The sequence below is a fragment of the Fusarium poae genome, chromosome 2, assembly GCF_019609905.1.
Source record: "Fusarium poae strain DAOMC 252244 chromosome 2, whole genome shotgun sequence".
Classification (NCBI taxonomy): Eukaryota; Fungi; Ascomycota; class Sordariomycetes; order Hypocreales; family Nectriaceae; genus Fusarium; species Fusarium poae.
The window spans coordinates 3,416,314-3,442,786 of NC_058400.1; the positions used below are offsets into that span (position 1 = coordinate 3,416,314).

The following is a 26,473-nucleotide window of genomic DNA, read 5'->3' on the forward strand; positions in this document are numbered from 1 at the left end:
AAATTTATTAAAGAGTTTTTATATACTTTTAATAGTTTTTTTTAATATATCTCTAATAATTAAAATAGCCTAGTTATTAGTATAACTATATTAATTATTAATTAGCTTATTAGCTAATTCTTTATATAGTAAATATAGAATTAATAAAATAAGTAAGCCTTATAGAAGTAAATTACTTAAAAATAAAGTAAAAGTAATAATATAGGTTTTATACTTTATATAGGCTTTTTAATTTCTTATAAAAAAGTTAATCTAGTTAATTATATATTAAGGCTAGCTTTATTTTTAAAGTCTTTTAATTAAAATATAGTAAATAATAGTATTAAAGGCACTTTATATATTAAAAGTAATTAAAGTATAGACTTTTTTTTCTATAAAGGCTTTCTTAATATTATAGGCTAGGGCTATTATAATATCTATTAATAAGTACTTATTAAAAGTACTTACTATATTAAAGGCTAGGATTTATTAAGAGATTATTACTTTTATTATTTTATAAGTAAATAAGTAATAGACTCTTTTAATAATAATAAATAGAAAGGAGATTAATTTTTATTTTTTAATAATAAAGCTATTTTATTTTACCTTAAGTATTATAATAATCTTAGCCAGTTTAAGTTCTTTAGGCTTATAATTAAGCTTAATATAAATATATATAATACTATAGAAAGCTAGCTTAATAATATTTTAAATTATTTTAATTATTTTTATTATTATTTTATTAATACTAGGAATAATATTACTTATTATTAAGGCTTATTAAATTTCTTTATTAATAATTAAGTTATCCTAGAGAAGTAATTTCCTAGGGATAATAAGGAGTTTATTTAATAGGTTACTTATATATAAGGATTATTTTAGTAATTTAATATAGAGAAATTATACTTTAGTATTAGGCTTTAAGATAGTTTTACTATTATTTTCTTAAAGAAGGGAATTAATAAACTAAGATTTAAAGAATCTTTACTTAAGTACCTAGTATAAGTCTTTATTAGATTTAATATTATTAATAAGATAAATAAAATAATTATTCTTAGCTTTATATATTACTTAGATAAATATATTATAAATATTCTCCTTATTTTATATACTAAGGTAAATACTTTAGTATATTATAAGCTAATAAGAATAAGCTTTATTTATTTCTTTAGTTTATTAATTTATAGTCTTTCTATCTATTTAATATAAGGTTTTAATTAATTCTTTAGCTATAAAGAAGATTAATATAAAGTCTTAGTAGGCTTATTATAACTTTGCCTTTATTTAAGGGTAAGTATTTATTAAGTAAATATTTATTATAATTTATTTAATAAAGTTTAATAGTTTTATCTTTAGAATATTATACTTAAGGGGGCAAAGGCAAGGCTATTAAATAAAAAAGATAATTATAGAGATTATTTTATAATTTAATATAATATAAAGTTTATATATAACTTAGGATTATATACTTAAGGTATTAAATATTATTAGGTTAATTATATTACTTTAATATATTAATTCCTTAGGCTTATTTAATAAGGTAAGGTTAATTAAATTAAGCTAGTTAATAACTCTAGTCTTTATTAAGTCCTCTATATAGCCTAGTTCTTATAATTAGTAATAGGTATTAAAGTCTTTTATAATTATTATATATATATAGATATTAGAGTTTTTAAGAATTTATAATGCCTTATAGTTACCTTAAGGTTAATATATATTAATAATAGTTTAATTAAATATATATAAGGTAATTATATTATAATATAATTTAATAAAAAGGTTAAAAGTCTTATAATTCTTAATAAGATCTTTTTATATATATATAATAGCCTATAGATAATTAAAGTCTCTTTATTATTATTATATAAAGAAGTAAAAAAAGTAAGTAAAGTATTACTTTATTTTAAAGAAGCTATCTTTAATATAAAATAGTTTTTAAATAAGAATAATATTTATTTTAGTTTAATTAATAAAGTTAAGTATAATTATTTAGGCTAGGCTAGATTTACTTATATTAATAAATATAATATATAGTTTAAATTATTTATTTAGTTTTAAACTTTTATTTATATTAATAAGGGGGGCTATTTATATTTTATATAGGTAATAAGAAGTTCTATTTAATATTAATTATAATAGCTAGTATATTTATTTAATACTTAATTTCCTTAAGGGTATTATCCTTAAGTATATCCCTATTAATAATTATTATTATAATAGTAATTAAGGTTATATTAAAGTCTATAATATCTTTATTTATTATATATAAGGTATCTTTAGAGAGATAGCTTTAAATAGCCTTAGTTTATATAGTTTTATTTTTAATAAGATAGGTAATTTTATTCTTTATAAGGTAAGGCTAAAGGGAATAGTTTAATAAGTTATTAGTATAAGGGCTATAATAAACTAGGTATTTATAGTTAATTGCAATATAATTATTATTATAACTATATTTTTTACTATAGTCTTAATAAAAAATCTTATAGTAGAGGTCTAAGTTATATTAATTTTAGTATTTTTAATACTATATAGGTTTTAATTTACTATTAAATTTAATTATAAGCTTACTATTAAAGATATAGAAAAGTCTAATATAAGTTAAATCCTTAAAACTAATATACTAAGATTAATATATAAGATTAATTTTAAACTTAAAGCTAACTTTAATTATATAAAGTTATAAGCTAATAATTTAAAAGACTTTCTTTATTATAACTTTTTTAAAGATTTTAATATTATTAATAGAATATATATCTCTATTAGTTTATAATTATAGTAATATCTTAGGTATATTATAAATTTATATTATATACTAGGTTTTAAAGATATTAAAGTAATCTATAGTAAAGTATTAATATAGCTTAATATTACTTTTAAATAAAGCTTTTTTTATCTCTTTATCTTATATAATAATAATAAAGCTAGAGATAATTTTAATAATATAGCTAATTTTATATTTCTTAAAAGTATTAATACTTATAATAGTAAATTTAAGTCTTTTAAGTTTAAGTTTCTAGGTAAAAGAGTCTATAGAGTATTAAAAGAATAATTAATTATTACTTTTAAAAATAATAAGAATTTAATTTTATATTTATCTTTAGCTATTTTAAATTTACTTAATAAGATATTAACTTAAGTTTAATTAAATTATTAAGGTAATTAGCTTAATAAATAAAGCTTATTAAGTCTTAAGAGCCTTATAAGCTATTAAAGTAATAAAAATAAAAGGCTTTAAAGAAAAAATATTAAGCTTATATTTTATTATTTTCTTTCTAGAGATATTTTACTATATATTTATTAAGCTAGATCTAAGGATATAAAGTAAAACTAAGAAAATAATAAAAATAAAGGCTTTAATTTATATTTATAGTATTATTATTAAAGTATTTAAAGTAAATTATTAAGATTTAAAGGCTTTAAAAATAAAAATACTTTATATAAAGCTAATTATTAAGGTTTATTAAATTTCTTTTCTTTTTAAATATAATTCTTAAAGTATATTATTAAAGATTTAAGTAATAATATTAAAAAGGTATTTAATAGTTAAAAATTAATATAATTTAATAATTACTTAAGTAAAAAAGTTTTTAATATAAATTAGAAATAATTTATAAAATATAATATAGAAATCTTTATTAAAAATAAGCTAATTTAAAGTATATAAAGGTAAATATAAATAAAAAGTAAAAGAAAAAAAAAGTAATAATTATATCTCTTAGAATAGTAATAAAGATAAAATTACTTAAGGCCTAGAAAAAAATAGAGAAATTATTTATATAAAAGTACTTCTTTTAAATAGAATTATTTTAATATTAAGTATTTTTAATAAAAATAATAAATATACTTAACTTATTTATAAAGATAAATATCTATTTAGTATTTTTTTATTACTTTATAGGTAATAAACTAGAGATATTAAGGCCTATAGTGCCTAGCCTTTAGCTAAATATAGTAATAAATATAATTATTAGTATTATTAAGGTTTTTATATATATATAGCGTAGGGCATTAATAGCCCTACTTAGGAAAAATTTTTAAAGGAGAGAGTGTATTTCTATGGATATAGTATTCTAAAATAGTAGTGAAAAAAAATGATGATCGTATATTTTGATGCTTACGAGGGAGCTGTGATTTGAAAACAGCTTGACTTAGTACTGAAGATGAGGTCTTAATCGCGCATTCCCTGCCCTGTCTACAAGTCTCTTGTAAAGTCTTCTACCATTTTACCAGGAAGTCAAACAAGATTCAGTAAGCAAGATTTACAAAGGTCTACTCATTTGGAAGCGATGCACCTGGCGCCGGTAACATAAACAGTCTTCATCGCCTGTGCACGCAACCGCTGTTGTCGGTTGACAAAACTTGCCCGCCCCAAGTTTCCCCAATCAGAGGTGTTCTCTCGAGTCGCCAAGTTCCAACAAAACTGTCGCAATCGCTGGAGGCTCGACACGTGGAAAGGACCATTCCCCGCCTCTCGAATTTTGGCAGGTGTAGGCCAACCAATACAAGCCCACTCCTTGATGGTGGCGCGATGAACAAGCAGGGCGAGCAACACTCGCTCGAGTCGTGTTGCATTGACTGCTGAAAAAAGGATTTTGTCGCGTGAGTTTCGTTCTACGCTCGGAGGTGAATGACTACTTATTGAAGTAAGATGATGAACAAAGTATTTAGGCGAGATGATTAATTTAACAATAAGGATTTCTTATCAGTCACCCGTGGTCGAGACCATTGGATGTCGTGATGGAAAAATGATACAAAAAGCGATAGTTTGTTTTCGTAAATGGGAAGGCGCAATCTGTGTTGGCTTGTACCTTACCTACTAAGGTAGTATTGTGAAGACTTGCCTCTCCAATTTAGGAACTTGCCTAGAAATTTCAAGATCAGAATCCCAACCTTCCTTGTTTCTGTGCATATTGAATTCGCACTATTTTCTTGTCATCATCATCATCATTCTGAAAAATGTCACTTTTGTCAAATTGAATTGAATAAACCGTGTCGCATGTTTCAACTCAAATAATCCGTCGTGAATTTACAACCCATCGTCGACTCCTTCCCCTAATTAAAGCCCCTGCAGCTGCCAACCTTATTCGAGGTCGATCTTTAGTGGCTTCTCCCAGTCGCTGCGCCACCATTGTGTCTTGGAGGTTACACCTACGTCAAACAAACACGAGATTTTGCATTGGCACAAAGAACACCAAGGTTTAATCTCCCGTTACTCGGCGTCTCTTGTCTCCTCTCTTTTGGCAACCTTCCGATGATCGACCATCAATAACGCCCAGTTTACGCTTCACGACGACTCCTTACCGCCAGTATTAGCGGCTTGCGTAGTCAGTCTACGAAACACTCACCGAGAACATCAATTCTGAGACCTGCATTTCAACCTTAATGTTCAAATCGGCCGATCTCCCACCGCCAGACTTTTTAGCCTCACAACACGTTCCCTTCAACTGTTCAGCATCATAATCGATTTCAGATAGCGACATCTGCATTGCAGTATCTGCCCTGGCGGGCTTGCCCGCATTCCGCCTCTTCCGACCCCTAAGCACTACATCCCAGTCGTCGAAATGTTTGCGACTCGCCAGCCCTTGACAGCATTGGCATGCCTCTTTGCTGCGCTGGGAATAATTCCTACTGCATACGCTCAAGACAAGATCTTCATCAATGGGACTGGTGACGATGGCGTATTTCACGACCGTTTGGATGTTAGCAGGACCCCTTCTCTCTACACAGGCGACTTCGACGACTGCTTAAACGATGGAAGCTTGTTCAACGTGACTGGCTTTGACACAGCATACTACTCCGATAATCTCACAGTGTCATTTCATATGTACGGAAGTTCCAATATTCGACGGGAAAATGTCATGAGTATGTTATTGAACCTTCCCAGTCCTGCCGGACCTTACTGACTAGATCAAAGTGCATCTTTCTATCGAGGTTTACGGGGAGGAGCGTTTCAACAAAACCTACGATCCATGCGCGGATAACGTCACAAGTCTTTGTCCACTCGAGGCTGGAAAGCCCATTGAAGCATATATCACCACTTCCATTTCAGCTGGTGACATTGCTGGCATTCCCTCAATCGCGTTGAATATTCCCGACCTAGAAGGTTTCTCCCGCCTACGGATCTTTGCCAATTCAACACGGACCGAAATTGGATGTCTCCAGGCCACCATGAGTAACGGTAGAACCTTTTCTCAGCCACAAATTGTTGGAACGATCCTTGGAGTTTTCACTGTATTTGCAGTTCTGGCCTCATTTGCAACTGCTATCTATGGTGTACAAATTCCGCATATGAGAATGCACTATGCCCATTCCTTTTCCATCTTGATCATTTTCGAGACCTTCCAATCCATCTTTTTCTCAGGAGCGTTGTCTGTCAACTGGCCCGCTTTGCTCCCTGCCTGGTGGAGCAACTTTGCTTGGACTGCCGGCATGATCGCGAGTAACAATATGATCGAGGCCATCAGTCCCTTTGCTGGTGTCTCAGGAAACGCAAGCCAGGTTGGTTCCGCAGGATCGATCCCTATCAACAACGGAGGTGGTTTGGCACAACAAATTTTCGGCAGAAATCTAAAGAGTAGGGCAACTGTTCAACAAGACGATATCCTACAGGCACTCGTCCGTCGAAACAACTTCAACTCCAGCAACCCATATGATTACAGTTGGGCTGGAGGACCTCGTAATCCGGGAATGCCACTACCAGGTGACTATTCTGGCTTTCCGGGAGTGTTGTCTGTACTTGGGATTCCTCGGAACGACGCATTTATCGTCGGTCTTATCTGGTTCCTCGTCGTCTTGGCAGCTGTTGCCCTCTTTATAATTTTTTCCAAACTCGCGCTTGAATCATGTGCCAAGTGCAAACTGATCAAGTCGGATGGCTTCAATTACTTCCGCTCCCATTGGCTTGGATACATGGCCGCTGCCCTACTCCGAACAATCTTCATTGCGTTCTTCGTCATAACAACCCTTGCGATGTTCCAATTCTCTATTAAAGCACCGTCAGGGCCGACTGCAATCGCCGCTATCATTTTCATCATGTTCATGGGATTTGCCGGACTTACAGCTTATGCTTGCTCTGCAAGATTGCGTGAAGGCAAATATGAAGTGGTGTCTGACACTCTTCGCTTCGAGCAAGGCAAGATCTTAAAGAAGGTCCCGTTTGTTGCGACCACTCTCGAAAGTTCTATTGGCGAGGAAGAACAGGCACGAAAGCCACGTCTATTTGCCAGTGTACCAATCCGACGAATCAGATTTGTTGACAAAGACCCTGAAAGGCCTAAAGTTCACCAAGATGAGCCATACATCAACCGTTTTGGGTGGCTTTCGGCTCGATATCGAACCGCCCGTTGGTGGTTTTTCGCAGTGTACTTGGCGTACCAGTTTGTGCGCGCATGTTTTATTGGTGGTGGTCGAGCAAGCCCACTGGCTCAAGTTTACGGTCTTTTCATATTCGAGATCATTGCTCTGACCATTATTATCAAACTCAAACCCTTTGAAGGGTCCCGTAACACAACCGCAGCTATCTGGCTACTGTCGATCTCCAAGATTGTTACCACTGGCCTTTCCATCGCGTTCTTGAGAACTTTGGACCTGAGCCGTGTTGCAGCTACAGCTATTGGCATGATCATCCTTGTGGTTCAGTGCTTCCTTGCTGCGGCCATCTTGGTTCTAGTAGTGCTTGGCATGGTGTCGACATGGATGTCCTTATCTCGCAACCGTGAGGATTTTCCCGAAAAGATCGACGATATTCGTGTCCGATATTTCGAACACATGGAGAACAGGGCAGGCACCTCCAAGCCCAAGGAAGATGGAGTGGATGAACTTGCAGAGTTGTCCCAGTCCATTTTCAATGTGAGCAATGTGCGGCGTAACACTCAAAACAATGCGTTCCCGACAGTGGAAAGCACAAGATCGCAAGTCCCGTCTCATCCGGCACACCCACTCAACCGACCCCGCCGAACAAACAGTGCTGGTTCTCGTCACTCGGTCAACAGCCTGCCTCGGAGTGGGCGCACCCATCGTGCTTCATGGAGTTCAAAAGACTTTGCCGAATGGGATGCTGATATGAATAGAGGCGACACCTCCCGAATCAGTCGCATTCGAAGCAGCTCTCTGCGCTTGCAAGCTTCCAAGTACTCTGTAAGTCGGCCGCCAATGACACCGACTCGGGAATCTGCAGAGTTTCCTCGTATGAGTACGAATACTGTGGACAAGGACGCGATTGTCCAAGACAAAATCGAGGAGAATGTAGCTACTCCAAAGAGAAGGAAGAGAACGGTAAGCTGGGCAGACCAAAGCTCGATATGCGAAGAGCCTTCCGAAGAAGCTTCAAAGGACGACACAAAGGACGACAAACCGCTAGAGAAGATTGACTCGACAGGTGGTCGAGATGAAGCAAGCATACCAAGAGCCGAACAATAATTGTTGCATATCTACGACGGAGAGTCTGGATTTAACCACGCAAGTCGATGTATTATCTGCTTGCATTTGCCTTTGGAATTTTATTACGACCCTAACGTTTTGCACTTATCCGGATTCCCCCTCTCGCCAGTCAGTAAATCTCAGCTGCTGGGCGTTGAACGTATGCATTTTGTAAATCCCAAGCATGTTGCTGTCTTCCTGCAGGGACAGGAAGCGGCTTGCAGGTTTTGATTTCTTGATTGAAGTATATTGAGATGTGGTATGAAAACACACACAGAGACTAGAAACTTCTCAGCAATGATGTCTGGAGTTTTATAACCGAGAAACTCAGATTGAGAGCACGTGGCATAGATAGTTAATTCATTATTTTATGGTATATGTGCGCCTTGACTCGACTGTGAAGGATGTGACTCAAGTTAAGCAAGGCGGTCGCTGTTTATTGATGTTAAATGTATTACCTGGCAGTATCCTTGAAGATAGTTGTAGGTAGGTCATCGCAGTGTGTCCCAGGTACAGCAGAACACAAGCCTTGTCATGAAGCTAAGCAGTTGACAATGGCGTGTTGCACGATCAACTTGATGTCTGACAGATAAAAGACGACCATTCAGGTCACTATAAATAAAAAGTAGACTGGGCACAAGATATCACCTCATTAGTTTCTCATCAATATCGTGGTGTATACTTGGAGTCTTTAGACGTGGAAGTTCGGACTCTCCGATGTCGCACGCTTGCTTCAAGCAACTGAGGCGTTGCAGCCTTGAATATCGATAAAACCTCGTTTGTGGCGTATTTGGCAGCTGCGAGCTGTTCGCGATGTGTTCGTTTGGGTTTGTAATTTCCAGCGTAGCTTCGACTGCCGTTTTATGCCAAGCAAACAGTGATGCACTCTCTTCTCTAGGTATTTTCTAATCAAAAGAATCGCTCGTTTTCAAATAATCTTTGTGGTGGCCATTCTTTCTTTACTCGACAAACGTCGTGTTAATGGCAGAAGTTGCAAATGAAGCGTTTGAGGTCGCTCGTTGTTCCTTCTCTATGAGTGAGCGCCTTTTCTTCAATTATCCCGTTACGACTGACGATTTCTTCCCTTGCCACCATCAACATCACTTCAAGAATCAGCTCATCTTTGGGAAGCGCTATTTACTACACAGTTTGATACATCTTGATCGCTACCTAGCTATCAACAATGTCTGATGCCAACAACCACTCCGGAGTTGACCAGCCGTTGAGCGAGGAGACCCGCGAAGATCTCCGTCGAATGACCCTTGGTCTAACAAACCAAAGAACCATAGAAACACTCACACGAACCGCAATGATGGCCAAGTTCAAGCGCCAGAGTTTGCGTGCTCTTCGCGAAGACAACATGGATCACTGTGAGGCTGAGAAGCAAACGCCGACCGAGAAGAAGAATGGACATAGCCAGCAGAAGGCCACCACCGCCAAGGCCGTCGATGAGCATGCCAACAAGGAGCATATCTCCCAGGGCAATTTCAACGATGGAGGTACCGAGCCTGACAGGGTCAATAACAAGAAGCAAACCTAAGTCCTCCTGACAATGTGAAACTCTCACTACTCGAACCTTTTGAGCCTTGATAAGACTGCCCCAGAGGTATGGCAAGCACTTACTTGCTATATATCACCTATACTGACATTGTATTAGATACCCCTGTTCTAAGAGAATGTATCGATAGGCTATCGAAGCATGCGATCAGATACAAACCCCGAGTTTCTCTTAGGACCAACTGAACTGAGAAGGACAAATGTACCGTGGCGAATCGGAACACCATCTGTGACTATATGAGGGCGTGGATCGATTACATTTCGGAAACAGGGTTGTGTCTTTCTTTCTTTCTTTCTTTCTTTCTTTTGTTTTGCAAGGCGTACCGGAACCAGGGCCTCTTTCCGTTGCTTTTTCCTTCAACAGTCACGTTAATAGGTGCAGAAAAGTAGAATGCAGCCCCAAACCTTTACAGAGATAGCAGCATCTATCCGCTGTATCTACACTCTCTCTTCCTTGTATGGGATTCTCAGGGTGACAGTGAAGCCGCGGCCCCCCCCCTTCTGTGTCTACCTGCATTGGTGTGAGGCAAGCAGCACGACACCCTGCAATGCTCTGCAACACCCATTTGCACTTTTGGAGCCTGACATTCAAAGGGTGGCCTTTGGACGAAGTCGGATCATATTTGTCTATCGTGGTTCCAGTAATCAACAGCATAGAGGCGCTTCTATGCATCTGCATGGAGAAAACAAAAGAGAAACCAAGATGACGATCACAATACGTGTTGCCCCGGGTAAGACAGATCGTGTTCCGCTGCATTATGCTGTATCGCTGGCAGAGGTTCCTGCAGCCAACAGAGGCCATCGCATGGTGTGTACCCGTCACTCGTTTACTGCCAACTTTGCTCCGTCTCTCCAGTCTGGGGAACCAAAGGGTTTCGAGAGACGCCAATGAGGGTTGAAAGACGTCTCTCCGCAATAACAGGAGAATGATGTTATCTGTACCCTGCGAACCCATGTAATATTGGCTGTCTTGAATTGATTAATAGACAGTCTAGTGGGTAACAGAAAAGTTGGCCCCCTAAGTCCTAGGGTACAGAAATAAATAGTCCAAGGGGTATGGTCCAAGAAGCATAAGCTGACCTACTAAATTAGTCTCTTATGCTTACAGTGGTTAACTTTTCTGTTACCCTGAGGACAGCCAACACAAAGTGCTTGTCAGCAGCAGGGCACCCATGCTAGACCAACTCGCAACCTGCAATGCAACACCTCTTGGCGGCTCGGACCAAACTTGCCCGTCTGTTGTTTCCGTCCGGCAGCACCGCCCGCATAGAGGTCTGTTCTCGATTTGAGGCCCCAAGTCAAACAGAGTGAAGGAGTCTAACCAAGCTGGGAGAAGCTGCCATGTAACGAAACGCCACTATGCCCAGTTGTGAGACCTCAATCCTGCATCCGAGCATAATGGTGTACAAGGGTCAAGTACGGATGACATGATAATGACATTGTTTTTATAATCTTACCCAGATGGATTCTATCGTATCGATCTCGCGTCCGAGGATCTGGACCGCAAATAGTTCGCTCTTGAATCGAGCTAGCTGCCAGATCTATATCCAAGAGACCCATCGAGAGCATGGCTTGTTCGTACAAGCAATGGGATGAGACAAAGCCCACAAAATACTCGATCGTTTTCTCCGACCTGAGATCCATCAAGGGTCTTTTCTGTACCCTGTCACTTGACGACTAATCGGAGTGGCTGCAGTTGGATCGAGAAACATGACTGCTGATACTAATGTCCTGTTCTTGTACTTCACACCCACAGCACGAGCGGAGTCTGCCGAATCAGTCCATAATACTTAATGCCTGCTTTGATATTGGACGCAGAATGTACTGCACAGTATGATACAGTAGTAACTAATCTACTCTATCCTCGTGCGGGCAAGGGTAGCCACGCTCTTGCTCGCCTATACATACCTACATAGTCTTATGCAGTGTAATAATAAGCCATCTGCACATATCCGCAACTAAATGTGGCGTCCTGCAACGCTGAAAGATCAACTCTGAGACGCAAAGGGTCCATCTCAGAGCTTTCTTCTCCTCTTGACAAGATGGCAAGCGTACACCATTGGAGCCTTTAATCAAGACGACGGATAAAGAGAGAGAAAAGCAAGATCACAGACTATGCAACAGGGGGAAAAAAACCCTGGAGGAACAATGGAAATCGATTGCTCCATTCGCTTGACCTTTCTTCGTAAAACGGTAAATAAGACATATTTGCTTCTTCTCCGCCGACTTATTTTTACTGTCGCGTTTAGACTGGATCGGGGAGGCGGGTGGAAGATAGTAACATGGAAAGACAAGAGTGGTGGCACCATCAACAAACGCTCAAGGTATCATACAGGCAAGCTGCTTGCCTTCTGCAGCGGGAGTAGAAAGGTAGGCTGCAAATTGAGCCATGGTGCAGCCTTGACTGGCGGTAGTCTGAGTTTGAAACTTAGCAGAACAGGTAGGTGTAACTCCAGGACATGATTGTTGTTTGCTTGAAGCTTGCAACCAGAGAGTCAGTTGTGCTAGGCCAACAACTTAGGATACAACGTAATAGAGTGGCATTTTGTTGTCTTGGGCCATCCTCATTATTGCCATGGGACTAATGACAATGTTACCTTGGCTTGAATGGCCCTTCTCATGATTCATACATCGTAAAGGAACTGTCGGGTACTCGATCGCTATGGGGAGAATCGACTCCCTTTATCTTCCAGTACACCCATTCGGGTCAGGACGTCTTGCCGCAATCTCCATTTGACTTCAATTCTGCCGTCGCACTTGGTAGAACTTGACAATAATCCTGAATCATCGAACCCATCCTCGCAAGGCCGTCTCGGATAGAGGCATGGGCTGGTGAATTTGGATACACCATGGTGTTCTAACGCTCTCCAGTTCTTTACATAGATTCCTCAAAGACGCAGATTAGTCCCGTTATGTCTCCTGCAACAGTGACGTCCCTCCCATATGCCACAGCCTAGAATTGCTGTGCTTGTATCTGGGTATTCAAGCTCGTATTGACTGGTCTCTGATGGCAGTGCGTAGCAATCAATTCCCGACTTGTGATAATTGCACTTTGGCCTCCTTCTTCTAAACATCTGTAGCAACGTATCGGGTTGCACCAGCAGCTGACGGTTGTCCACGCGACACAGTCTGAAAGGTAGTATGATCAAGTGCTTCTATAGCACTGTGATGTGGCAGAAATCGAGTTGACAAGGCTCGTGTCAGGCAATGTCACAGAACGGATTCTCAAAGGATTTCGAATTACTGAAAAAATATACGAGTGTTGGACAGCTGTGCTAACGAGATTCTTTCAATAATAAGTTGAGGTAACCCCGATATACATCATGCCAAAGCTCCGCCCGTAAGGCCCTTGCGGCACAAGACCACTTGCGATTATTCCATCGTTACAAATTGGTTTACTTCTCTCTTATCCAAAACTGCATTTCCGATGAGCCGACCAGACACTCCCATTCAATACGAGTGCTTTGAGATACCGTCGCTTGTTCACGACCTACTCAGGTGTGGAGTAAGGTCTCTTCATAAGATTATGAACCTTGATATTGGAGCTGATGTCCATTCAAGCCCCAAGTTGTCGTTCAGATCCCGGCCTTGGAAAAAAAAAAAAAGTGTTGAAATGACCGATGTCATGTAGTTCGATGAACGAGATGATAGTGATGGTTGAGGTGACTGTACAAGCATCGACTTGACACTTACAATCAGCACAGCCAAACAACTGAGATTGTCATGCTTCCGAAACGAGAGACGTCGAGCAGCCTTTCTTTAGCTCACGTCCAGTGCACGCCCTTCACCAGACATGAAATTCAGGGTAACGCGCCGTCTGGAAAAGAATGTAGATAAACCGAACACTCCCGTTCCCCTGGAATTCAAAGCCCATCTCGTTCAAATGAATGACGGTGCGTGGATCCCAATCATGGGCAACTCTGTCTTTACTTCCACGTGGAAGTAAATCGATCTTGGCGTTGCCGTTGCTCAGAGGCACAAGCAGAGCCGTAGAATTTCTCCCTGGCCACAGAGCACTGCCCTTCTGTAGTCTGAAGGCCTCGGATCGGAAGTTTGGTCTGTTAAGGTCGTTGATGACAAGGCCACAGCCGTTAGCCCACCTAGCCAGAGGTCCATTCTATAATACCTAGTCAGCCGGTGCCCCATAAGATGTGGAAGCTTAAACTCACCATGCCTCGTATAACTTCATCACTGAGTTCTTCGCATAGCTTGTCTAGGCCGTACGAATCCAATCTCAGTTGCTTCTCTGCCGGTGTTGAAGTAAGAACCTCCACAATGGCTTTCTCTTGCAAAACCTTGATTTGGTCATCGAATCGGTAAACTTCATAGCGCGGTTCCTGCACCATGGTTTCGGGAACACTGTGCAACAATCGGTGAGGTTAGGAAAATGCTGGTTATAATGTTGGAATGCTAGACTGGGTGGCAGAACCAGACTGAGATAGCGAAATTTGTAAGGCGAGCGTCGAGAATACGAAGAGGGTGCGGACGGGAATAGCGCCTTTTATGCATCATACATGATAAGATACTAATTAAGTGATCGCACACACAAACGCCGAATTGCTCACCTGAAGCAGCTGCTTTGGTTTGCTTCAACATGGGTAGTATTAGCAACCCATGATGTGTAAAGCGGCAAGGTGCCTAGGGTGAGACCAGTCGGTATATTAGCCCGATACTGTGCATCTGACTTAAAAGACTCCCTCGATAAGCATTGCATTGCATTGCAGTAGTTCTATCGTTTGCTTATTCCACCCCGCGGCAGCCCGGACCCTTGTGCCGTGGGCCAGATGTCTCAGTGCCTCGCTTATAAATGAGGCAGACGGGAGTCTTGGCACAAATGGATGCTTGCAGAGGCGATTCCAACGTCAACGTTGGAGACGACCGTAGTGGATGGAGAATCCGCTTGCTGTGATTTGCTCATCAGTGCGACCGGGGTGTCGAGATGTTTGTTGTAGACCCTTGCTAATGATTCATGGGTAGTGATCAGCAACGGGCGAGCTGCACTCAGCCGTTGTGCATAAGAGGGCTTGCGTGATGTGTCTGCCATCTTCCGAAGTACAAGGAGAATTGGGAGAGGCGCATACTCAGCTCGTTTGTGATTGCCTGGCCATACATATGCCGCCTTCCGTGTGTGAAGCACCTTCTTAACTTTCCTGACAGAAAGTTCGATTGTTGAGGTTGTATGAGACAAAATTAACAAGCCAGCTTGTACCATTTCAGACCTAATTCTGACATCATTTAATTTTTGTATCTGGAAGCTCAGAGGTACCTTTTTCTGATGACCCCGAGGCTTTGCAGAGTCTGGTTTCCACATCAAGACACGGCTGCAGTACCCATGCATGCATGTGCAAACGGAACCGTCACATTTTCGAGCCAATACGGTTAACTCGTTCTGGTGTGTGACGAGAGCCGTACTGATTCAAGAGAGCACAGTATCGGTGGTATTGACTGTTGGATGGATTGTCTGTTGTCCCTTTCAATATCATACCACCATTGAAAGTCATGGATGCTGTGAATATGCTGGAATCCATAATAGTGAGGGTGCAATTCGAAAATAGAGCAGCCACAACCAATTGTTCCCTTTACTCTGCTCTCCCCAGACTTCATTCGCGGAATGTGTGAGTAGGTTTCAGTGTACACCATGCTTATATGGCGTCACACCAACAAAGGCAGCGTGGATGCAGAGAACAAAACATTGGGTTTGATATCTCAGTGGCCTCTTGGAGACGACTTGAGTAGTTTTGCGACATTGCTGTAGTAACCCTGAACTCCCCCGTATTTTTGCAACACCGCATGTATATCGGCTTCTCCAACGTCTTTTGTGTTTCTGCGGCCAACCAAGCCTATGTTCCTGGTGCTTGGAATCCTCAACATTTCTGTCTCGACATCCCATCCACAGTCCTCTGCAATTTGTGCAACCCAGTCAACCAACGACGCAAACATACTCTTCGGCTTGGACTTGTCCCGTGGCGGAGGGGCTCGCCACCTATCACCCGTGAGGTTGTGGCTACAACACGGGATTGAGATGAAGGGACACTGAGAGACAGCGGCAAGTATGGGTGTCCACGGCGTGAGCTCGTCGGCATGATTCGAAATGATGAAGGTGCCTTTCGGGAAGATACCATTATGAACGTCTTTGGAGTCGATAGCCTTTGTACTCCCATCAAGTGTTTCCACAGGTATTATGCTGGGTAGTAGGAGTAGTCTCTGAAGAGAATTTCCAGAGGGCGAGCCTGCGTATGAGGAGTTGTATTGGGACCATGACTTGCGTTCGCGAGCGTCAAAACCCCAGCCATCATATCCTTCAAGGTTCAGAATATGAACTAACAGACCGTTCCCACAGCCAATGTCCACGAAGCCAGGGAAATCTATACCTCTGTACATATCTCGCCACAGTTCAATGAGAAAGGCCGCTATACCTAGGTCCTCAAACACGTGCTTTGTAGGATCAGTGGTTTCGAGCCAGGACTGCACTAGAGACCTGGCGTATTTGTTCTTTAGTTCAGAATACTTATCCTGAAACCGCTCTCTGGGAACAATCACGTCGTGGTGAACCCTCTTGATGTAGCCTGCAGCCTTTCCGTGACCATGCTTATGGAGAGTTTGAAGCAGGTGATAAGCAATTCTACCGAGTTTGACTTTGTCAACCTCTTCGGCGTCTTCTTTGGCGTCAAAGAGTGAGAAATGGACGGATATGGTGCCTGTCTCTGTGACTTGATCCCATTCGTGAAGCTGACAGATGCCTTTAACCTTGGGGTGATAAAAAGGTAGCTTTTCTGCAGAAGATGCATGTGGCATATACAAAACAAGAGATCGCATCAAACCAATTTGCCCACTAGAGTCCAATTCCCCTATGCCAGGATGGGATTGATAGAATGAGCATGTCTGATTCAAAGGGGCATCACGAAGAGTGTTTCGTGGTATCAGCCGCCGCACCATGGTTCTTTGACGACCAAATCCCATAAAGTCTCGAATGCGGGGGCTGTCCTCGGTGGTTTTGACATCTGCAGGAACAGGAGAGTGGGTATTATCATCATGGATGACATCTGCACGGAAGAGCCATTTGGAGTTGAGGTTTGGGTTCTCGACAAGATTGAGCATAATCTCGTCGAAGTGCCGAGTCTCAAATGTGCATGTGTGGTGGCACATAGGTATCCAGTTTGCTTCGCCGCATCTTTCATGGAGCAAGGGCAATGATCCTGGAGGATATTCCACAGGCTCAAATGGAGCCTTTTTCCGATTTTCCATTTTCAGTTGAGAACCGTGGGCGGGAGAGTTGCCGATACGACCGGATATGCAGGCTAGAATGATGGACCATACAAAGATTGAAAAGTGGTGAGATACTGTTCTTTCAGAAGAGGCGTACAGCGCCGCAGGTCTATGCGCGTCAACGTCTACGGTGACAATCACCGTTACGGTGCACTGAATCTTCGATCCAGGCCGTCCAAATATTAACAGGTCAATCGTTGATGCCGTCCTGGTGGTGATAGAGGCAAAGATGTGTTCAGGTCGTCCTTGAAACGAGGCTAGCTGTCAGACCCTAGCATCAAGGCAGCTGAAGCCCTAAAGTTTCGGCCCCAGCAAGCAAGGCAGAGCAAAATGAAACACCAGAATTGTATCGGACCACGCTGAAAACAATGGATCCGCTCCAAGATTAGTAGTCTAGATCTGGGGAATATCAAGACAAAGTGGCACCTAGAAAATACAGGAACCGTGCCTACCCTATGTTTTTCGAGCGCTCTGACTTGCAGTGATACTTACATCCAATGTTGTCCATTTTCTTGATTATTCGTATTTGGCCCTGTGTAATATTTCATCAGACTTGATATTGGATTTGAGTTAATATGTCAGGAGGTAGGCATAATGATGCCGATGCTTCTGCCCACTGAGCAGGAATAGATACACGTCATTTAGAAAGACCACATATGGTTGCAAGGGTAAATTGGATTTTTGTTTCAACTTTCATCTTGTTCCTATCAACATTTGATGATTTTTGGCATTCAAAATCTAGGTACCCAGCATTGACTTTTCCCCTCATGTTGTAACTTAGGTTGCTCCTACTTACGTGTTATTGCATCATCACATTGACTCAAATTATTCATGCCTGCGTCAGGTAATGGCAAGTAGCTGATTGCAACACTAAAGTCAGGAAAAAGACGAGAATAACGTAATGAACATCTTTTAAACTTGTAAGGACTCATGTTCTACGAGAAAAGAGTCATACTTTACATGATTGTCCCAAGGTACCAGTGGATGCCTGTGTCATGATACTGGACCATGACTCTCCTCTCTGTGCGTCACATGGAAGGAAGGTCCAGGTGACTTGCAGATGGCTGGTTGTAAGCGTCAGCTTTACGCCGCAGTTTTCAGGCGAACAAGAGATGCAGAGGCCCTGGCAGTGCCATTACATTAAACATCACGATATTATATGATATGATGTACTCTGTAGATACCTAGCCGTTCGATTGTGGCCTGGCTTAGGTTAGTACAGTACCTCCTAAAAGTGCAGTGCCGCAAGGTACCCGCCAGAGCCTTGTGCCCGACAGGAAGCTTAGATCGCCCAAATAATTACTACATGCCCAACTTGAGGATAAGACATTTGCCGTTTTCGACGGCTTCCCCGAAACGGGAAAATCATATTGAATTAGTAGCGGTTGGACCATGCACTATTGTGTGAGACAGTGATTGTACATACTAAGAGCTTCGTCCGAGCCGTCAATCAGAAAGACTTAGCTGAACAAGGCTGTAGGGGCCCGTCATCCCGGCTTCATATTTCTTTTGCTGGTATCTTTTGAGTCAGTGCTGCGATAAAAACAAACAAAATGCATGCATGTATCTACTAATCTGTCTGTATTTCCTACCCGTCCATGGATATTAGGTACTAAGTTACTGCCCAGCCACTGACTTTGTGGTTCAAAGCCCCATTCAATGGATGACAGTGGATGGCTGCCGAAATCATCTCACGAGGCTTTCTGCCTGAAAATTTAGGCAGGAGCCGCCCTCACCGTGCTTCCCTCTCACCCTTTCCCACTGGGCCTCCCACCAAAGCTAAAGGACTTACTCATCTTTGCCCCTCCCCCCTTCTACCAAAATCCCATTCCCTTTCTTCTCCCTACAACGTCACCAACACAAATACACGCAAACTTCTAAAGACTTTGCATCTCGCAAACCGTCGCAAGACATATTCATCCCTCGTACCCAAACCAGTACTTTCGATACCTACACAGCGAGGCGCTATTCTAGCCAGCGGTCGCTGAACACATCCCCAACCCTTTTACAAAACCCATTTCCCAAGGTAACCCCAGTACCTCCGAGTTTATGTCCATCGAAAATCTCAAGACCTACGGTAAGCCTCTTTGCTGTTCCCACGGGAAATACTCTCTTCTCCCTACCAAGACCGCCTTTTTGCTTGCGCAGCTCCCTTCGACCCGACCCCTGGACTGAACGCCGGCGTCTTATCGTCCTGTACCTGCATTTGTTGGTGTAAAGCCACATGTCAATCCCCACTCGACCGCCATGTCCATCAATACTATCAATAAGTCTCAAGAACATGACAACTAACTGCCTCGCTCATTAGACCCCTTCGCCGAAGCCGACGAGGATACCGGAGAAACCAAGCAGACGCAGAATTACATCCATATACGCATTCAGCGTAAGTTACCTGTCTAGTCACCCCAACTGCTGTCGCCCTCGAATCATACTACACCGCAATTCCACGAGACACTGCTGTATGATTGTGTGGATCCATGCCACAGCTGTTTGTGGGAATCGTCACGTTTGCGCACACTGCTAACGAGTCTCCAGAGCGTAATGGACGTAAGACTTTGACCACTGTTCAGGGTCTCCCCAAGAAGTTTGACCAGAAGAAGATTCTCAAGGTCATCAAGAAGAAATTCGGTAAGCGACACATCTGCCAGTTCCCGCTACTCAAGCTAACACGACGCAGCCTGCAATGGCACCATCGTCAACGACTCCGAGATGGGAGAGGTGATCCAGCTCCAGGGTGATCAGCGTAAAGATGTTCAGGATTTTCTTGTCGATAAGAAGGAAGGCCTCGAGCTAGATGCCAAGACCATCAAGGTCCACGGTTTCTAAAGCTCTGCATGCCCCGTCGTCCTGTCAGTCGCCGTTCCCGGGCGTCTTGACGTAGAGGGACAGGGATGCATGGCCACCTCGGCTTGTGCCTTTTCCGGACGTGTTCTCTTGCTCTCGCAACAGACACACCGAGGCTCGGCTCCGATTACTCTAGGACGACGGGCATCCACTCAGGGTGAGCTTTTGCTCCTGGTGGCTTTTGGAAGAGTATTTATTCTATGCTGCACGTTCCGCGGCGGGTAGGAACCGTATTCGACATCTACCTCGCTCACGTGCACGAGGACGAGGCTACGGGCAAAGCATCTGTTTATCAAACATGGCTTGTCAGTCACTCGTTAGTCAGATATGTCTACATGGGCAAGCCCCGCAGTAGTCTCAGGCAAATACAATGTCGATTCCGAATTCGAACGTGTCTCAAATTTAATGTGTGATTGTATCCTAGTTTATGCCGCAGTTGACGTCAGGCCCCACCTGTATAGGTAGGACAACTGGGCTATACCCATCTGTTTTTCTCATGACTTCTTGAACCGCAGGTTGCCAGCACCATGTAGAGAAGCGCTTCACACCACACCCTGAACAATGGCGGGTTGGAGGAGTTCAACCCGGCGCAGATGGTGCAAGGGAGGAATATGATAGTGGCTACAGATCAGTCGCTTGTTCATCATATTGCCCCTGCAAGCAGAGTGTTGCTGGGCGCACAAGAGCGTAGATATACAGCGTGCGATGTGCTACAAGTCGCCGTGTTGTTCAACGCTTCCCCTGACCTGAGCAACCACGCGCGACGCCTCATCCCATGCGCGTCGTCCATTAGTTACTATTGGCATTTGAGGGTATTCGGGCGTGAACTGGTGCATATGCGCCAGTAGAGTCACCATACTAAAGAAACTGGCTATGGAAAAAACGTTGATGGAAGTCGACGTCTCCTTGCGGATGTTGATCTTTTGGTGGGTGATGTGGTACATCACGGTCAGAGTCTGCGGCGGAGCTTGTCAGTGAACCCGTCTGTTAATTGCGGTGAATGCCCCATGTGTCGCGTGTGCGGGGGGAGGAGAGCGTACCGTGGCTATACCAATCCAGCCCGGGAGAAAGAGGCGAGGGTCTTCAAAACCACCCGCGATGGAGAGAACGACTTGGGTGAGATAGGCGTTGCAGATGTTGGTTGTGAGAAGCCGGACCATGGTCGCTTGAGGTGTATAGTTGATGAGCCTGTGCATTGGTCAATATGGTGTTGCGTCGCGAGACCAATTTAGCTGGACGTGTCAAGGAAGCCAATCATACCATCTGGACATTAGACAGTCTGTAAAGAAGAACGAAAGATAGCCCGACGCAAAACACTAAACTAGCATATCAGCACAGCACTTTTCTTTGACGTGTCTTGTCCAGCTCTTGTTCAGGACATATCCCACACGCACCCATATCGTTGCAAGCCCAGTTTCAGTCAGGGCGTACCGCGCATCTTGCTCAACGCTCATGGCCACAGATCCTCCCGTCGTCGAGGGCACCACAACGACTATTTCTGGCCCTGGCAGGATACGCAGGAGCAGCTGAACAGCAGAAGGCAATCCCCACCACAACGCTGGCAGGATGGAGAACAGCCGTAGAGCAAACAGCCAAGGATGCCATGGCGTAGGGACATTGAGGACGACAGCTACGCGAGGCTGAAGGAGAGACGGGTGTACAGGACGAGCGTCATCCGAAGCTATCGTCGTTGTCGTGGGCTGCGACGGGGAAGATTTGATCGTGTTCGAAGTCACGGACGTAAGCGGTTGTGGAAGATGGCCGGTGGAAGAGCCCCGACGAATGGGGGGAGGATTGCCCATCTCACGTCTGACGTTTCAGGCCATTTGTAGCAATACAAAAAGCTGACTGTGTGGGAGAGTTGAAAATGAATAGAAGAGGCGAGAGAAGTTGGGTGGACGCAAGGGCGGGGGGTAAGCTACCTTGACAAGTACTCTAGGTTCAGAGGTAGCTGTTGGCGATGCGATGGCGTCAAAGAGGACATGGAAGCTGCCTCCAGATTGAACTGAGCGTCTAACAGGGGTCGTGGGGGGAAAGTGCGCCAAGGTTTCTCGCCAAGTGGGACGTGGCCGTAGGGTATCAAAATTTTGGGTGATGTCTGCTGGAGAGATGAAATTAGCAAGTCAGTTTGCACTACTAAGAGGCACAGTTCCAAGCTGGTTTATTTTTGTAAGCCAAATCTTAAGGGCCATCTTTTCTGTTCCTCCCTAGCGTCACTACTAAGGTAGGTAGGTAGTGGACACTCCATCACGCCCATGGGTTAGGGTTAATAAGATGAAGAATGGATGGGTACTTCATCTACTCGTGTATGTATATCAAATTGGATGTCTAGGATGTGACATCGACGCATATATGAGGATGGGAAGCTTGCAGTCTTCTAGAACTTCTCGTAGCGATCCTTATGGTGAGTTGTCTGGAAACATCTCACCGTGACATTGGCGGCGTTTGCGAATAGCATACAATTCTTTTGGGCATGTAGTTCTTTCTGACACTAACTTGTCTTCCTGTGCTTGACCTGCCCGTTTTCCCTGTTGCATCTGATATCCACCTTGCCACGTACATCCAAGCGACCCTGAACTCCTGGATATCGCTGACTGATAACGCCACAAATGACAAATCCTTTCCCTTTCATTCATAAATAGTATAGCTTTTGGTATTCATCACTAGCTTGCACTGGAGCTAGAATCGACGTCATGTCTGGAGCGTTTCGAAGGTGCGTTGCTGTGGCTTTGTACAGCTTCTGCCGAGATACTCTCGAGACGAGAACGTTTCTTGCTTTCGCTTTGCTGCAACCCACCATATTCACTTATCGATGAGGTACAGGATAAGGCGGCGCCAGAACCCTGGCTGTCACTCTCATCACTGTCAGTTTCTGCAAGCATGTTGCTTTCCAGAACCAGATGCATTGTTGAACATGGAAGTCCAAGATCCTTTTCGATCAACGGTATTTGTTGCTGTATCCAATGTAGAAGTATTTGGTGACGTTGAGCTCCGGCTCTTGCTTCTCTGTAAGTTGACGTGCTATCTCGATATTTTCTGATTGTGTCGACACGATGCTGAAGACGATCGAATGCCTCAATGGCAGAGTTGAGTTTAGCCTGGGCTTCGAACAGCTTACGTTGAGTTTTGGGCCCCCTCAAAGATGGATTCAATGAATCCCTTTCTGCCAACAGAACTTCTGAGCTGGCAGCTTCAACAGCTTGTCTTAAACTCGACCTCTCGTCATCATGTAAGGACGCATACTGAACAGTCTCAACTAGACTTCGACTTTCGTGAGGATGCAATACTTTGGAGTCAACGATAGTTTTCCAAGCATTTTCGTAAGTTTTATGATATCGCTTGTACCATGAGTATCTTTTGGACTCGGATAGCTCAAAACACAGATACTCGAGCCACTGTGATAGAGCATCCTGATCTTTCGTATCTTGCTTCATGTGGAGCGCTGTAAGTGACGATTGTTTGTGTAGTCGTCGAGTACATCGCGCTAAGTATTCTCTAAACGCGTCTGAGTTTCGTCTCACCCTATTTTGATAGCGGCGGAACAGAGTCCACCTTTCTAGTTGCCGTTCAAACACCCTCCATTGCTCTTTGCTTGACCCATTGGAGTCATATCTCCAATACTGAAGAAGCTCGTCGTAGTTGCCTGGGTTTGTTACAACTCGGTCGATGAGCGTCCTTGAGTACCATGGGCGTCCTCCAGCGTTAACTAGCAGGTCGTAGAACGCCTTTTCATTTTTAATGTCATTGATTCGCTCTTTGTTGAGTGAATCTATGCAATTAAGTTGAGTTTTCGAAGAGGTTCTTCCCGCATTGGTGTTGGATTGGAGATGCGAAGTCCACAACTTGAGCATGTCTATGTAGCTGTCGGATTTGTCAACCGGGCGCACTACATTGGAAATGTCTGGTAGGCGATCGCAATACAGAACTCTGTTGGGCCGTTAGGAAATGACCTAATCAAGTAGAGACGAATGTAATCAATGGGGTGTCGTACTGTAGACCATCTCTCATCCAACGAGTGACATTGTCCTGTCCTAAAGCATCGAGAGATCTGGTCTTCATGTCAGTCATGCTTCAAGAAAAGAGCATGGTGTTCAGACTCACAGTTGCTGATCATTCTTTTCATCGTTCCCAGTCCAGTTAACAGGCTTAAAGATAGGACCCATCGGCTGGTCCATTGATGCAAAGAGAAGTTCTGAGAGGTGCGTATCGTTGATTCGAGTGAGGGATTGCGATTCCAAGGCTTGTTTTTCTTCTTTCTCGTTTGCTTAGGCTGTGACGACAGAACCATACACACTCTGTCACGGTTGTGATCGGATAGGAGTAATACGTTGTAAAAGGGTTGATGTTTGCAAATGGGAAAGTCAAGTTGTGTATGACGGTTGATAGGTGCAGCAAGCATCAGCGTATGCGTCACAGATGCATGCAGTATGGGCGAGACAACATGAAAAGAAAATAAGCTGGATCGTGAACTGGAATGAGGCTAAGTCTCCTCGTAATAGGCCGTTGGGCCAACCTATGGTACCTGCCTGTACAGAGTACCTTGGTTATTTTATTTTATTTTCCCTTTCATTTCAGTGTGAGTAGGGAAGTTGCATGTCAAGTTGCACGCACGTACCTGTTTGCTGCTTGGCTTGTCGCAGGTTCTGATTTAATGGATGGAAAGCGCGGCCTAAAGGCCATTCGTCCCCTGTATACCTACTAAGTTAGCACGGGCAGGCCCGGGGACACCCATGATCCGCGCCCTGCAGCGACAAAGGCAACTACGGATGTCTACCCGCCAGTAGCGTCGGCCAACTCCCATTGGTTGCTGACATGGTGTTTTGACGGAGGGGGTCTTCTGTGGAGAAGGAATTGCCCTGGAACTCTTGATCTTCACATTCATCAGGTCAGACTCATCTTTACCATTGCCGCGGGTTAAGCGCCAGAAAGTTCTAGGTGAACTGTCAAACCGTTTAGCTTGATATAACCCTGTCTTATCCTCTAATAGTATGGAACTGATGCCCATGCTAATCGGCATCAACATCATCGTCATCATCATACCAGCCCTGCCTGCCCTGCACTGCCCTGGTCCTTGATTGCCTTGCCCCACGCATGTATGTACATACAGTACATACCGTAAAGAGCATGCAGGTTGCCTAGCTCTCGGTGTTCCTACATGGCCTTGTGATCTTTACTGCACGTTGACTTGTCGGGAAGTTGGTTACTAGAGGGAGGTTCTGTTTGGAAACTCCAATGTTACATCATTGCGACTTGCCTCTTCCAAGTAACGCATCCTCCATCTGACTGTCTCCCTTCAATTGTATGCCATCGTTTACTTTGGGCCTCATCAGGGACTCCATAAAGTGGAAACCGAGGCGGCCCTTGCCGTCGAATATCTCGAAGCGCCATAACCTCACAATAATTACGGCATTAATGCCAGAACATGTGTGTTGGACACGGATAAATGACACCTAGACGGATCGTCAGTTGATTGCTTGCTGATCACTCTTCACGCATTGAAAATTCAGGTGTAACCTGCATGTCCCTTTATACGCCTGCCCACAGATTTGTGCTATGGAAAAGTAGCTGGCTTATTACGCAATCCTGTAACGTCAACTAAAGTGCTGGTGTGCTAGTTCTAGCGCATCTACAGATGATACCAGAGTAACGAGATGTCAATGTTTTGATTCTGGTGATGCAGGCGGCCGCATAAAAACTGGCACTGACTCAGTGACTGGTAAATATACTAGACCAGTTTAGTGATATAGCCAAAGTGAACACCAGTATTTTTAAAAGCCTGTGACGATAAGACTAATGTGAAGGATATTTCGTACATGATAGGGTGCCATCGCATGGTCAATGCTAGAACAAGCAATTCCATCTGATTCATGCAAAGTCAATTCTCAGCCAGCAGTTGAGTCAATGGAAGTAGTGAAACTGACTGTGGAGCTAGCTGTCTTGTCTTTCTTTCATCCAGAGACTAGCGTCAGTTGGTACGTTCGAGTCTGAGCTCTGCCCTGCAGCTCTCAGGATCAACTTGACCAACTAATCGGTGGTCTCGGATGCGCTCTGACTCTTCTACATCCTGCCGTAATAAACACTGTTCCTATCGATTTCGTTGTCTACTGAGTAGGTCTCAGACTCTAGCCATCTATGAGACGGGACCTCCCCTAGCCAATCCTGCCAATACCGAAAAGGGATAGGAATTGCCTGGCAGCAGGGATACTACTCTGACATTGAAACGCATTTGATCATGTTGGTATTCATGGCCACCGTCAAATGGCAAGATGCTGACTTCTCGTGATGCTACGACTCCCAAGAGCTTGAAGCATTTGGCCCGTAGCAAGTAATTGAATCTCAATCTGACAGTCAGCAATAGCCAATAGGTTTCAAGAAAGTTTGGACAGTTGATGATTCAGGCCTGTTGTTA

At 42.9% G+C, this 26,473-nt stretch overlaps 8 protein-coding genes across 8 annotated transcripts; 3 read left to right on the top strand and 5 right to left on the bottom strand.

Annotated features, from left to right (window-relative positions):
* Positions 1–4,252: 4,252 nt before the first annotated feature.
* On the bottom strand, positions 4,253–5,465 carry FPOAC1_005029 (uncharacterized protein; the record flags this gene model as incomplete). Its single annotated transcript, XM_044849560.1, has 2 exons — positions 4,253–4,534; positions 5,325–5,465. The coding sequence occupies 2 exons, from the start codon at positions 5,463–5,465 to the stop codon at positions 4,253–4,255; spliced, it is 423 nt and encodes a 140-aa protein (XP_044708270.1).
* Positions 5,466–5,540: 75 nt separating this feature from the next.
* FPOAC1_005030 (uncharacterized protein) lies at positions 5,541–8,397 on the top strand (the record flags this gene model as incomplete). Its single annotated transcript, XM_044849561.1, has 2 exons — positions 5,541–5,841; positions 5,894–8,397. The coding sequence occupies 2 exons, from the start codon at positions 5,541–5,543 to the stop codon at positions 8,395–8,397; spliced, it is 2,805 nt and encodes a 934-aa protein (XP_044708271.1).
* A 1,183-nt stretch (positions 8,398–9,580) lies between these two features.
* On the top strand, positions 9,581–10,069 carry FPOAC1_005031 (uncharacterized protein; the record flags this gene model as incomplete). The annotated part of the gene is made up of 3 exons (XM_044849562.1): positions 9,581–9,913; positions 9,992–10,003; positions 10,055–10,069. The coding sequence occupies 3 exons, from the start codon at positions 9,581–9,583 to the stop codon at positions 10,067–10,069; spliced, it is 360 nt and encodes a 119-aa protein (XP_044708272.1).
* A 3,669-nt stretch (positions 10,070–13,738) lies between these two features.
* On the bottom strand, positions 13,739–14,668 carry FPOAC1_005032 (uncharacterized protein; the record flags this gene model as incomplete). Its single annotated transcript, XM_044849563.1, has 3 exons — positions 13,739–14,071; positions 14,124–14,313; positions 14,520–14,668. 3 exons carry the CDS (start codon positions 14,666–14,668, stop codon positions 13,739–13,741), a joined length of 672 nt encoding a protein of 223 aa, XP_044708273.1.
* Positions 14,669–15,660: 992 nt separating this feature from the next.
* On the bottom strand, positions 15,661–17,199 carry TRM44 (tRNA(Ser) Um(44) 2'-O-methyltransferase; the record flags this gene model as incomplete). Its single annotated transcript, XM_044849564.1, has 1 exon — positions 15,661–17,199. The coding sequence occupies one exon, from the start codon at positions 17,197–17,199 to the stop codon at positions 15,661–15,663; it is 1,539 nt and encodes a 512-aa protein (XP_044708274.1).
* Positions 17,200–19,269: 2,070 nt separating this feature from the next.
* SUI1 (Eukaryotic translation initiation factor eIF-1) lies at positions 19,270–20,046 on the top strand (the record flags this gene model as incomplete). Its single annotated transcript, XM_044849565.1, has 4 exons — positions 19,270–19,297; positions 19,529–19,603; positions 19,756–19,848; positions 19,898–20,046. The coding sequence occupies 4 exons, from the start codon at positions 19,270–19,272 to the stop codon at positions 20,044–20,046; spliced, it is 345 nt and encodes a 114-aa protein (XP_044708275.1).
* A 728-nt stretch (positions 20,047–20,774) lies between these two features.
* FPOAC1_005035 (uncharacterized protein) lies at positions 20,775–21,866 on the bottom strand (the record flags this gene model as incomplete). The annotated part of the gene is made up of 4 exons (XM_044849566.1): positions 20,775–21,020; positions 21,105–21,252; positions 21,325–21,380; positions 21,459–21,866. The coding sequence occupies 4 exons, from the start codon at positions 21,864–21,866 to the stop codon at positions 20,775–20,777; spliced, it is 858 nt and encodes a 285-aa protein (XP_044708276.1).
* An 861-nt stretch (positions 21,867–22,727) lies between these two features.
* On the bottom strand, positions 22,728–24,239 carry FPOAC1_005036 (uncharacterized protein; the record flags this gene model as incomplete). Its single annotated transcript, XM_044849567.1, has 3 exons — positions 22,728–23,991; positions 24,056–24,112; positions 24,166–24,239. The coding sequence occupies 3 exons, from the start codon at positions 24,237–24,239 to the stop codon at positions 22,728–22,730; spliced, it is 1,395 nt and encodes a 464-aa protein (XP_044708277.1).
* Positions 24,240–26,473: the final 2,234 nt, after the last annotated feature.